Source organism: Corythoichthys intestinalis, chromosome 3 (assembly GCF_030265065.1).
Source record: "Corythoichthys intestinalis isolate RoL2023-P3 chromosome 3, ASM3026506v1, whole genome shotgun sequence".
NCBI classification, from domain to species: Eukaryota; Metazoa; Chordata; class Actinopteri; order Syngnathiformes; family Syngnathidae; genus Corythoichthys; species Corythoichthys intestinalis.
Window position 1 is genome coordinate 54,264,917 of NC_080397.1, and position 14,715 is coordinate 54,279,631.

Below are 14,715 nucleotides of genomic sequence, written 5' to 3' on the forward strand. Positions count from 1 at the left end.
AATATTTGGTAACATGTCCCTTGGCCATTTTCACTTCAATTAGGCGCTTTTGGTAGCCATCCACAAGCTTCTGGCAAGCTTCTGCTTGAATCTTTGACCACTCCTCTTGACAAAATTGGTGCAGTTCAGTTAAATTTTATGGCTTTCTGACATGGACTTGTTTCTTCTGCATTGTCCACAAGTTCTCAATGGGGTTTGAGTCAGGACTTTGGGAAGGCCATTCGAAAACCTTAATTCTAGCCTGATTTAGCCATTCCTTACCGCTTTTGATGTGTGTTTGGGGTCATTGTCCTGTTGGAACACCCAACTACGCCGAAGACCCAATCTTCGGGCTGATAACGTTAGGTTATCTTGAAGAATTTGAAGGTAATCCTCCTTCTTCATTATCCCATTTACTCTCTGTAAAGCACCAGTTCCATTGGCAGCAAAACAGCCCCACAGCATAATACTACCACCACCGTGCTTGACGGTAGGCATGGTGTACTTGGGGTTAAAGGCCTCACCTTTTCTCCTCCAAACATATTGCTGGGCATTGTGGCCAAACAGCTCGATTTTTGTTTGGTCTGACCACAGAACTTTCCTCCAGAAGGTCTTATCTTTGTCCATGTGATCAGCAGCAAACTTCAGTCGAGCCTTAAGGTGCCGCTTTTGGAGCAAGGGCTTCCTTCTTGCACGGCAGCCTCTCAGTCCATGGAGATGCAAAACACGCTTGACTGTGGACACTGACACCTGTGTTCCAGCAGCTTCTAATTCTTGGCAGATCTGCTTTTTGGTGATTCTCGGTTGAATCTTCACCCTCCTGGCCAATTTTCTCTCAGCAGCAGGTGATAGCTTGCGTTTTCTTCCTGATCGTGGCAGTGCCAAAACAGTGCCATGAACTTTATACTTACAATTGTTTGCACTATTGCTCTTGGGACCTGCAGCTGCTTTGAAATGGCTCCAAGTGATTTTCCTGACTTGTTCAAGTCAATGATTGTTCAGGTCAATAATCACTCACAAGAAATTGCTAATTCGTGTTGCTGTATGTATATTTTTGACCCAGCAGATTTGATCACTTTTTCTGTTAACCCATAATAAAGTCATAAAAGAACCAAACTTCATGAATGTTTTTTGTGACAAAGAAGTATCTGTTCCAATCACTCTATCAGAGAAAAATCAGAGTTGTAGAAATAACTGGAAACTCAAGAGAGCCATGACATTATGTTCTTCACAAGTGTATGTAAACTTTTGACCACAACTGTAAGTACAATAAAAGAACAATTGGCTAACTTGCATAGCAAAAGTCCGCTAGCTTAAATGCAATATAATGGTAATGTTTACCAGATTGTTTCTGGTGCGCACCAAATATTAAGAATAAATAAATGAGGATCTAAATACAATAAAAGATCAACTGGCTAACTTGCATAGCAAAAGTCCGCTAGCTTAAATGGAATATAATGCTAATGTTTACCAGATTGGTTATATACTATCTGGTGCGCATAAGATGGTTTAAATTTGTTTTATTTCTGTCGATGTCCCTTCAGGGGCTTCGTAAAAATACATTGGGAATAAGAATGGAAAATAAATGAGCGCTGTTAAATTGAAGCAAATTGTCTCTGATTTCAATCAATTCTTTGCACATTTACACAAAGCAGATCAAGTTGATCTCACAGTGGAAAGAGTGATTCTCAGAATTTGGTCCATTTTTGTTGGAGGTACTCAGAAAGCAAGTGAATTCCAAGTTGAACAAAGGCTATTCATTTCCAAGAGGATGAATGGAGCTCAGACCCCGAGCTCAGTGGCTCAAAAACTTGTGGGTCAAGTTTTTTGGCACCCCATTCCCACACATTATGCAAACTAATTTACCAGCGTTATAGTCCAGCATGTTGAAAGTTTAAACACCGCTATACATCGAGCTGATACCAGGAAGGTCTTGAGTAGGAAAGTGTTCAATTTTATAACTATATTCAGCTTTAAAACTGACTGGTCAGGGATTAGCCAGATGCACAGCTTGAAGGGAGGGTCTCAGCATTCCTGGGCTGCACCTCTGCGTATAAGAGAGTGAGGGGCCCTCTAAGCTAATTGGCAGCAAGAGTGACAAAGGTGGTCTGCTTCAAACAAAAAAACATACTGAGACTGGGTGGACCCAGAGGCAGAAGAGGGGGAGAAGTTGAAATGAGATTTTGTAGGTGGGGAGAGAGTAAGGGGTATGATACATTAGATTTTGAGTTATTTCCCTGTTGTGTTCATTCCGGAATTGAGATGGCAGTGAAGCCTGGAACAGGTGAATGAGACAAGTGGACTGTGTACTTTTAAGAATTTTTAAATTAGGATGACTACAGTGGAAAATGAGGACACAATCATGTCCTACTTGTCCCAGAGTGACATTGACCTCAGCCCTAAAGACTGTGAGTATACTTTCAATTTATATTTCTACTTTATCATGAACGTACTTGGTGGTATTTAAATTTTATATCCACATTATTTATTTGTGAATATATTCAAGCTTCTAGCTTGGTTCTTATCTTGTATACATGGTGTCCTCATTATGTTTTTACAGTCAATGTTGTGGCCATGCTCCATGACTTTTGGGAGCAGAAGCAATTGGGTCACATGGATGGCTCCTCCACTGGATCGAATGGTTCTATTAGGGATAAAGCGGTCCAGATGGAAATGCTGCTTCTGTATGAGTCTGCCGCCTCCACAGGTCCGCCGTTTGTCTGTTATGTCACGCTGCCAGGAGGAAGTTGCTTTGGGAACTATAAGGTGTGTCAACGGCACTTGTTTATTTACTATAGATACTGTATACTCAGGCTATATTTGAACGACATTGTGATCTTGAAATAGACCAGCTGCATTTGAATTTAAAATATAATGATTAAGTTGCTGAGACTGAGTGCTGAGAAAGACATGGATAGTTTTTGCACAAGGCTTTCAATTATTACCGGTGCAATGTTTACTCGATGAACACACAAAACATGCGTGGGCCCTAGAATGTGGAGATAACCAATTGAATACATGGAGTCATTAATGTATTAAATAGCTAAAGATAATTACAAAAACATAAATATTGTAAATAGGCATATGCCGTATGATATTTTGACGGTATGATAACCTGAAGCCAAAATATCAGTTTCACGGTTTTGCAATTACAGCTCTGAAATGTGTTACTTTGATATATTCGGGTAAAAACAAAAAGGTTTTTCCATTGAACAGGATTTTTATTTTTCAAAACATATTAGCAAATTGGAACATAAGTATAACGTCAAGTTAAAATAAATTTTTAACAAAAAATATATATATATAATATATTAGGGCTGTCGATTATTTTAAATTAATCACGTTAAAATATTTGACGCAATTGACGCAGATGGGCCGCTCAGACAGATTTAAATGACAGTACAGTGAAACGCTCACTTGTTGTGTCTATGGCGTTTTGCCGCCCTCTGCTGGCGCTTGGGTGCGACTGATTTTATAGGATTCACCACCCATGATCATTGTGTAAGTAATTATTGACATCAACAATGGCGGGCTACTAGTTTATTTTTTGATTGAAAATTTTACAAATTTTATTAAAACGAAAACATGAAGAGGGGTTTTAATATAAAATTTCTTTAACTTGTACTAACATTTATCTTTTAAGAACTACAAGTCTTTCTATCCATGGATCGCTTTAACAGAATGTTAATAATGGTAATGCCATCTTGTTGATTTATTGTTATAATAAACAAATACAGTCCTTATGTACCATATGTTGAATGTATACATCCATCTTGTGCCTTATCTTTCCATTCCAACAATAATTTACAGAAAAATATGGCATATTTTATAGATGGTTTGAATTGCAATTAATTAATTTTTAAGCTGTAATTAACTCGATTAAAAAATGTAATCGTTTGACAGCCCTAATATATATATATATATATATATATATATATATATACACACAGTGGGGCAAATAAGTATTTAGTCAAGCATTAATTGTGCAAGTTCTCCCACTTGAAAATGTTAGAGAGGCCTGTAACGGTCAACATGGGTCAAACTCAACCATGAGAGACAGAATGTGGAAAAAAAAAAAAAAAACAGAAAATCACATTGTTTGATTTTTAAAGAATTTATTTGCAAATCATGGTGGAAAATAAGTATTTGACCAATACCAAGAGTTCATCTCAATACATTGTTATGTACCCTTTGTTGGCAATGACGGAGGCCAAACGTTTTCTGTAACTCTTCACAAGCTTTTCTCACACTGTTGCTGGTATTTTGGCCCATTCCTCCATGCAGATCTCCTCTAGAGCAGTGATGTTTTGGGGCTGACGTTGGGCAACACGGACTTTCAACTCCCTCCACAAATTTTCTATGGGGTTGAGATCTGGAGACTGGCTAGGCCACTCCAGGACCTTGAAATGCTTCTTTCGAAGCCACTCCTTTGTTGCCCTGGCTGTGTGTTTGGGATCATTGTCATGCTGAAAGACCCAGCCAAGTCTCATCTTCAATGCGCTTGCTGATGGAAGGAGATTTTCCACTCAAAATCTCTTGATACATGGCCCCATTCATTCTTTCCTTTACACAGATCAGTCGTCCTGGTCCCTTTGCAGAAAAACAGCCCCAAAGCATGATGTTTCCACCCCCATACGTCACAGTGGGTATGGTGTTTTTCGGATGCAATTCAGTATTCTTTCTCCTCCAAACACGAGAACCTGTGTTTCTACCAAAAAGTTCTATTTTGGTTTCATCTGACCATAACAAATTCTCACAGTCCTCTTCTGGATCATCCAGGATTTGAGTCCCTGGCAGCGCATTGTGTTACTGATAGTAGCCTTTGTCCCAGCTCTCTGTAGGTCATTCACTAGGTCCCCCCGTGTGGTTCTGGGATTTTTGCTCACAGTTCTTGTTGCCATTTTGACACCACAGGGTGAGATCTTGTATGGAGCCCCAGATCGAGGGACATTATCCGTGGTCTTGTATGTCTTCCGTTTTCTAACACCAAGCGTTTTACCTATTGCAGATTCAGTCTTCCCAGCCTGGTGCAGGTCTACAATTTTGTCGTGGGTGTCCTTCGACAGCTCTTTGGTCTTGGACATACAGTAGTAGAGTTTGGAGTGTAACTGACTGAGGTTGTCAGGTGTCTTTTATTCCTATAAGGAGTTAAAACAGGTGCCATTAATACAGGTAACGAGTGGAGCCTCGTTAGACCTCTTTGACAGCCAGAAATATTGCTTCTTTGTAGGTGACCAAATACTTATTTTCCACTCTAATTTGGACATAAATTCTTTGAAAATCAAACAATGTGATTTTCTGTTTTTTTCCACATTCTGTGTCTCATGGTTGAGGTTTACCCATATTGACAATTACAGGCCTCTCTAATCTATTCAAGTAGGAGAACTTGCACAATTGGTGGTTGACTAAATACTTATTTGCCCCACTGTGTGTGTGTGTGTGTGTGTGTGTGTATATATATATGTATAAATATATATATATATATATATATATATACATACCGTAATTTTCGGACTATAAGCTGCTACTTTTTTCCTTCATTGTAAATCATGCGGCTTATAGTCCAGTGCGGCTTATTTGTTGATTTATTTGGGTTAATAGGTAACACTTTATTTGACAGCGGCGTCATAAGACTGTCATAATTATGACATGACACTATCATGGGCATTAATGAATGCTTGTGTCATGAAGTGTCATCCAGCAAATTATGTCACTAACCCCATTTATGTGCAGCTTGGATCTTTTACATCCATTCAAAAGTGAAATAATTTGCCAGATAACACTAAATGACGTCTGTTATAAGCATTCATTAATGCTCATGACAGTGTCATGCCATAATTATGATTGTCAAATGAGTCTTATGGCACCACTGTCAAATAAAGTGTTACCAAATTCTATTACTAGCAGTTAATGAAACAAGCGGAACAGTAACTGAAAAAATAATTACCACAGAACATGAATTTTGATTGTTATTTACATCTATAGCGCTGCAATGCATGCTAGGAGGCATGTTGGACAACAACAGTGTTGGCAGCAGAGGTTGACTGTCTACCCCAAGGGAGCAGTGATGGCCATATGAAGCGTCTTGAAGCAATAAAGCTTTGCAGCCAATTGGTTCCAAGCTTCATGGTGGTTCATTTGGTCTTACGACCTGTGATGCCGCTGTCAAAAAGTGTTACCGGTTAATATCTTATGGTGCAAATATCCCATAATACACTGAGGACAGCTGCGGCTTATAGTCCAGTGCGGCTTATCTATGTAAAAATGCAGTTTTCGTGCCAAATTTGGTGGGTGGCGGCTTATAGTCAGGTGCGCCTTATAGTCCGAACATTATGGTGTATATATATATATATATATATATATATATATATATATATATATACATACATATATATATATATATATACACACACTAGTATATTTATATATTCTAAATAAAAATTAAATAAATGCAGTCCTTTCGGTGAGCCAAAGCCCACAGCCACAGCTCAGCATTATTACCATCAGAACAAAAATAATTGAATTATTTTCCATAAAAAGCACTTATGTATCACTCGTAGCATGTTTACATTTATACACACTCTCTTTCTCAACACAGACAGTTGCCAGAGAGAAAAACACGTTTTACCACCGCTAGACACACTAAACACGCTGGAGTTAACTGTCATAGCTAGTAGAAAACGTTCACTTCAATGTTTACTAACCTTTAATTTTGTATAAATGTGAAATCATATTGGAGGTATTGCCTCCTCGGCAGCCACCTGCCGCAAACATGTTTTTCATGGCAGTTGGCCCTTCTCCTCTAAGCCGCGGCCGTCTGTAAATTTTCTGTAGCCGAAGTATTCCCATACTAACTAATTTGTTTTCTTCGATGGAGGAGGGGAGTTCAGGAGTTTTACCTTCTCCACCCATCGTGTAGCACAGCTGACTCACTGACACTGAGCAACAACCGGTGCGGAAAGGGTTGAGCCTTGCAGCTGCAAGCGAAGGATTTCTCCCTGCAGTTTTGGGACATAGAAAATAGCTAATACCTCAGGGACGGCATGATGGAAATTTTTTGTGGTTTTGAAACCGTTTCATACCACTGTATACCTTGAAACCGGTGATCGGCACATGTCTAATTGTAAAGGTGTTGTTCAATGCATTTAGCCGTTAAAAATAAAAACATGAGCTGTGATTTTAATTTTTTTTTTTTGGTAACATTGAAATGTCAGCCTACATAATGTATATTGTAAGTTTTCTTATTTACCACAACATGATTTGGAACCTTTTAAGCTACTTTGCGCTTCAAGCTTTCTGCCTTCAGGCCATCGCGCATTTGTTTCAATTAAAAAATTAATATAAAGATTATTACATTTGCAGTGCTTAAAAACCATCTATTAAAACATACAGGTAAATTGTTTTTTTAACTAGACTTTGGGGGGGATTGGGGAAAAAACATCTTTTATGTAGCCTTAACAATGCTGAATCTGAATAAATACATTGAACACACCAATATTTTTTTTTTTTTTAAACGAGAGATCACTACCACATTTGACATGTATGGCAACGTACATTTGTAGCTAACGATAAGCAGATAAATGAAGTTAAGCAACAACAATGTCAGATTTATTATCATTTGTTTCTTTTAATCACTGTAACTTAGTTCAATGAAACAAAACATTTGGTGCCTTGCAATAAGGAGGATTCATTTTAAGCAATAGCATAGGTTTGCATAGGGATGGTAGGGACATAACACTACCAACTTATCAGGATGCTCAAATTGTCACCACCAACTTTTAAGCAACCTTATTTGCATTATACAATGACTTCAGCTATAAAGGTAATTTAGATTGTCTTCCCTTGTGTTGTTAGGATAGAATTGACCCGACCGTTATTAAGTGCATTACATCATTATGTTCAGACTTACATTTACCCCTTTTCACTTGCTGAATGTGCCGGTCCATTTTTTCCTCTCAAACGCACGTTTGATTGGCTGATGACCAGAACCCCCACATTCACAGAATCCCTATAGAAATACATGTCAATCTTCCACCTTGTCCGCCCCCTTTGAAGAGGAGGGATATTAGATTTTTTCATTTTTTTTTCGGCCAGCAGCAGCCACTGTAAGTAAAGTAAAACGATGTCATTGTTGTGGCAGTGGGGAACACGCCACTAATTTTGCTACTGAAAGTTCGACCATTATCAGAGTTAGCATAACATTAAACTGTGTGAACTTGCTGACCTGTAAAACTCGAGTAGAAAGCTACTTAGAGAGGTGTCTTCCTGTATGTTTTTTGCAGTCAACTTCAATTCAACTGTGCATTTTTTGTGCATTTATTCATTAATTAAAATGTATTTATTTTCTACATCATTTTTTTAAAAGTATATTTGCTTTGTAATTGAATTTGCACTGTAAATTTCCTTTATATGAAGCAAGCATTTTGAAAAATGACTTGAGCCTATGAAAATGATTTAAACTTTTTTCATTTTTATGTAGTAAACAGCTATTTTTGAGAAATGTACCCAATGTGTTTGGTCTTATTGATGTCTCGTCCCCAGCAAAAAAAGTGTAAATGCAGGTTATGCTGTAAAAGCATCCCTACCAATGTTGAGACCAAACCTACGCCCCTGATTTTAAGCCATTTGCAAGGTGGCTTGCAATTAATATTTTTTAACAGGAACTCGTGGTTCCTCCCAGAAGTGCATTGTGACTTCAACACCATGTGACTGACTAGCTGTGAAACTCTGACTGCCTCTTCTTTGATTTGAACTATTATCCCTTGATAATCTGGAGTGAAGCGTTAGATAGAAATACTTAGTAAGTCCAAAATTATAACTTTGATTCCCCCCGACCCTCTCATTCCCAGCTGTGTAACACTCAGGCAGAGGCCCGTCGAGATGCAGCCCGAGTGGCTCTGATGAATTCACTTGTCAACGAGCTGCCTTGTCGACGTATCTGCCCTCAGTTCATCTCTCAGAGTCTGCATCAGGCTACCTTAGACAGTGATGTGAGCTTTAACCCGTCCAATATGACCAATTTTCATGCAACGGGCCAAAAGAAGGACAAGTAGTAGATTTAATCCACAGTATTTCATTGATTTTGTCTCTGGCTAGGTTTCTCTTGAAGATGCACATGATTCGAGTACACATATAGGAACATACAGTCTGCTTCTGCATTCTTACATGGGAAGGACCATGCTGGAGTTCCAGGTAAAATATCACTCTGACTATACAGTAATAATTAAATCGCCAAGGACCATGCTGGTTATGATATGAATGTTTATAAACCTTTGATGCCAAATATACAGTGCCCTCCATAATTATTGGCACCCCTGGTTAAGATGTGTTTTTTTACTTCTAATATTTTTTTTTAATCAAATAATATGGGACCTTAATGTAAAAAGAGAAAAATCCAACCTTCAATACAAGTGCATTTATTCAGTGGGGGAAAAAATCCCACATAAAGAAATAATTATTTGACATCAAATAACATGTGTCACAATTATTAGCACCCCTGGTGTTAATACTTTGTACAACCCCCTTTTGCCAACAAAACAAGGTCTGGGACTGAGATGGCCATGGGAGGAGCTTGATTTTGTGTCTGGTGAACCATTTTTGTGTAGATTTGGCCATATGTTTAGGGTCATTGTCTTGCTGAAAGACCCAATGACGACCCATCTTCAGCTTTCGGGCAGAGGGCAACAGATTTTGATTTAAAATGTCCTGGTATTTCAAAGCATTCATGATCCCATGCACCCTAACAAGGTTCCCAGGGCCTTTGGAAGCGAAACAGTCCCACAGCATCACTGACCCACACCCATACTTCACAGTGGGTATGAGGTGCTTTTCACCATGCGAAAAGCACACGGTCCCAGGCTTCAACTGGGACCGTGTGCTTTGGTCAGATGAGACCAAGATTGAGCTTTTTGGAACCAAACACTCTAAGTGGGTCTGGCTTGCCACGAAAGATGCGCATGCTGAAAAGCACCTCATACCTCATTGTTGTCCTATGGACAGACTCTCTCACCTCAGCTGTAGATCTCTGCAGTTCATCCAGAGTGATCATGGGCCTCTTGGCTGCATCTCTGATCAGTTTTCTCCTTGTTTGAGAAGAAAGTTTGGAAGGACGGCCGGGTCTTGGTAGATTTGCAGTGGTCTGATGCTCCTTCCATTTCAATATGATGGCTTGCACAGTGCTCCTTGAGATGTTTAAAGCTTGGGAAATCTTTTTGTATCCAAATCCGGCTTTAAACCTCTCCACAACAGTATCTCGGACCTGCCTGGTGTGTTCCTTGGTTTTCATAATGCTCTCTGCACTTTAAACAGAACCCTGAGACTATCACAGAACAGGTGCATTTATACGGAGACTTGATTACACACAGGTGGATTCTATTTATCATCATCGGTCATTTAGGACAACATTGGATCATTCAGAGATCCTCACTGAACTTCTGGAGTGAGTTTGCTGCACTGAAAGTAAAGGGGCCGAATAATATTGCACACCCCACTTTTCAGTTTTTTATTTGTTAAAAAAGTTTAAATTATCCAATAAATGTTGTTCCACTTCACGATTGTGTCCCACTTGTTGTTGATTCTTGACAAAAAAAATTAAATTTCATATCTTTATGTTTGAAGCCTGAAATGTGGCGAAAGGTTGCAAGATTCAAGGGGGCCGAATACTTTTGCAAGGCACTGTATTTTAAAATGCGCTGAATCTATTCAGCGTGTTGCCCGCATCGAATCGAATCGTCCCTGCCCCGCATCGGGATGCATCGCCGCATCGATTATTGTTGACACCCTTAACAGAGCCTCAGCCATGTTTCAGAGTAGAGAGTGTGTTGTTTCTGTAACACTGTAACGTACCTGCATGATTAACTTGTGTCACACAACTACAGGAGATGATGACAGTTTTTCAATTGTTACACTGGAATGGAACACTAAAAGTTCTAAGAGAAAGGCAATGTTCTCGTCAGGTACTGTATGCACAGTATACCCACTTTTATTCCTTGAAAAACAATACCTCTACTGTAAACCCCTTTTCTTTTCATTCAGAGCGTGATTACCTATTACACCAAGCGTGGGCTTGACGAGTACATGCGCAGCAGCATGGCTCTGGACTGGCTCGACCGGGAGCAGAGATCACCGGGTCATCTCGGGGAGGAGCTGCAAGTGGCGCAAAGGGAGCTGCTGTTAGCCCGCCGTAGAGGAATTGAACTGCGCTTCTACAAAGAGAAGACAAGCATCCTTACATTGGCTCTCAGTCAAGCATATATTCACCACACACCTGATTTTCAAAGCCAGGCACCTGACAACAGAGAACAACTACCTTTGCATATGATTTGCACCCGGGATAAAGAAATGCCAGTAACATCATCATGCAGTTCATCACCATCCCTCCATGAACACATTAATCCAGCAGCTTGTGGAAATTGTGGCAGGCTGTTTCCTTCAGATTGTGTCTCAACTTGTTCATTTTGCACAATCATTTACTCAGAAAAGCAGAATGTTTTTCAGGATACATGAACACCAGGGTTGCCAACACATACAATATAGTCTGTCGGTGGTGTTACCAGGATGCCAGGTGTGGGTGGGCATTAGTCTTACCTGGGGGGTATAAAAAGCTACAATGCTCAAGTAGGTCGAAATCCAGCGTAGGGTTATTGCACCTTAAAACATGTTTTGTTTTCTCCTTGAGATAACCGTTGTTGTGTTTTGTTCTAAACAAATAAAAGTTGAGACAATGTTTTTTTTTAGGTAACCTACTGAGGTTCCTCTGTTTTATTATTATTATTATAGTTATTCTTTGTTCCGCAGCCCCTTTGAGCTCAATTTGACCCCCTTAGAATTAGGGTTGTTCCAATTTTTTTGCTCCCGATCCGATCCCGATCGTTTTAGTTTGAGTATCTGCCGATCCCGATATTTCCCGATCCGATTGCTTTTTTTTTTTTTGCTCCCGATTCAATTCCAATCATTCCCGATAATTTTTCCCGATCATATACATTTTGGCAATGCATTAAGAAAAAAATGAATAAAACTCGGACGAATATATACATTCAACATACAGTACATAAGTACTGTATTTGTTTATTATGACAATAAATCCTCAAGATGGCATTTACATTATTAACATTCTTTCTGTGAGAGGGATCCACGGATAGAAAGACTTGTGACTTTGTATATTGTGACTAAATATTGCCACCTTGTGTATTTGTTGAGCTTTCAGTAAATGATACTGAAGGGCATGCCCAAATGCATGATGGGAAGTGGAACCATGACTGTGCGTAGTGCTACCAATACATATATCTTCTCTGTGATGGGATAAAACATAAGGTGTTAAGAAAAAGATCAATTGCTACCTTGCTTCCCATGAGGGAGGGCTTGTAAGGCTTTAGCCAATTAAAATAAGGCTCCAAAGGCTGCCAAAATTCACTCTACTCATTTTACGCTGCCTTTTAGCTCTCTCTATAGGCTAAATGGCGCCAGTACAGATGGAGCGCGACAATGCGTGAGTGGGTCGTGCAGCGCATGCATTAACTGCGTTAAATATTTTAACGTCATACATTTTTAAAGAAATTAATTACTGCCGTTATTTGGATAAATGTGATAACCCTACCTAAAGCCTAAACTAAAGACTCTGAATAAGTGTAACATGTTATGTCTGTAACGTTAAATACAATTGGAAAACGATTTAATTAAAATATATATATACATATATATATATTAAAAAAAGGCATGGCCGATATTTTTTTGCCGATTCCGATACTTTGGCAGTGCCCCCCCACCCCTGCCCCCCCCTCGTAACGCCCCTGCAGTCTGTGTAGTGACAGTTATGTCATAATGGATTTTTTCAATTGTATACCATTTGGATATCACATAATACAAGAGCAGTTATTTCCAAGCTTATGTAATTTAATGCAATCTGACATTACTTTGTATACCAACTGTTGCGTACTTGTTTAACTGACTAGTCCCAAAAGCAGAGGTGGGTAGTAACGCGTTACATTTACTTGAGTAAACTTTTGAGAAAAATTTACTTCTAAGAGTAGTTTTACCAAGCCATACTTTCTACTTAAGTAGATTTGTGAAGAAAAAAACACTAGTCTTACTCCGCTACTTTGGGCTACACTAGCCGTTACATTTTTTTCTTCTACATATTAGATTTTACTTCTTTTTTTTGTGCCAGAGATGCCAACAGTAGCTCCACCAGTTTCACCAATGAGACGTCGCGACAATTACATGACTTTATTGTACCAATCAGACTCAAGCTTGCTGTTCTAACCTATTCAATCATGTGGCGTCTTTCAAGCACTGTAAAAAATTAAGTATTTGACAAAGCCGTCAACATGACTCGAAAGCACGTTTTTTAGTGTCTCGCTCTGTTTTTATACAGCATCGATTGATCACGGAAAACCGGATATATGCGCCTATTGGTTTCATAATAGGAAATAGGTTTTATCCACTAGTGGGCACTCTTGCTCTTTGGACGAATAATGCTTTATTTCTATAGATTTTATTCCTCTCACCGGACTGCAATGTTTTTTTTGTTGTTGAGGTTTTTTGTAATTCTTTGGCTTAATGTGGTTATGTAATATGTTATGGTATAGTATAATAATAACAGTTCAACTTTGTGCTGAGATACCATTGTTAAAAAAAATTCAAACATCTTAAGCAGTTACTCACAATGTTAGTCATTACTTAAGCATTCTTTTCACCAAATAGTTTTTTACTTCTGTACATATTTTATTTTTATTTTTTTTAAGTAATATTATTTTGAAGTAACGCTACTCTTGAGTCAAAATTTTTGCTACTCTACCCACTTCTGTCCAAAAGCAACCTTTAAATGTGTTGTGTGACAGACCTAGTGTTCACTATATGTTTGAATGTTATTTTTATTATAAATAACATAATAACCATTTACCCTGGTCTGTAAAAATATGAGGTTAAGTCAAATTTGTATGAAGAGATAAGTATGTATTTGTGGTTTCATGTTTATGCATTGAAAAGGGAAATACATTTGAATTTGTAAATACATTTAGTCTGTCAGTCACTTTTTATAATGTAATTGTTTACATTTGTGTTTGAATTTTCATTTGACTTTTTGGATAAATAGAAACAATATATTGGTAAACGTAGGCTACTTAGAAAATGTTAAATTTTGGATCATTATTTAAATTCTGAAAATTAAAGTCATTACTAGGTAGGCGGATGGGGTTTCAAAATATGGATTGGGTTTCATATTAAAATTGAAATTTGGATTAGGGTTCGAAATTACGAACAGGGTTCTAACATGGATTTCGTATAGTAATTGCACAGAGGGACATTCAGGGATTTTACATTTTATAATTATTTAGATTATTAGGTTTTACAGTTAACACAATTCACCATCTGGAGTAACTGAAAAGATTATTTGCATATGGCGGAAAACACTCAGGTGACTTGAAGTTCCACTCTGAGACCACCAATTTAGCCAACTTTCAAAATTGTCCGATATGCATGTGTGATACATCATTGGAAAATTTAAAATCTCAATTTTCTGGGGGAAGAAAAATTTTGAACAGGAGGGCATTTAAAAAAAAAAAGTTTTTTAAACAGCAAAACCCTATCTGGAGATGAGAGCACGCGAGAGCAGAATTACAGACGCCATGACTTTAACAAAAAAATATCACGTACTTACCTTGTTTCGATCCAAAAACTCCATGTAGCATGTATCACCGAGTGTCAAGACACAACTGTGAATGGCCACAGCTGGATTTT

At 38.4% G+C, this 14,715-nt stretch overlaps 1 protein-coding gene across 1 annotated transcript; it reads left to right on the forward strand.

The window, feature by feature from the left end:
- The first annotated feature begins 1,207 nt into the window (after positions 1-1,207).
- Positions 1,208-14,234, forward strand: LOC130914038 (protein limb expression 1-like). The gene is made up of 6 exons (XM_057833094.1): positions 1,208-2,387; positions 2,540-2,745; positions 8,829-8,969; positions 9,076-9,171; positions 10,857-10,934; positions 11,014-14,234. The coding sequence occupies exons 1-6, from the start codon at positions 2,312-2,314 to the stop codon at positions 11,482-11,484; spliced, it is 1,068 nt and encodes a 355-aa protein (XP_057689077.1). The 5' UTR covers positions 1,208-2,311; the 3' UTR covers positions 11,485-14,234.
- The last annotated feature ends 481 nt before the right edge of the window (positions 14,235-14,715 follow it).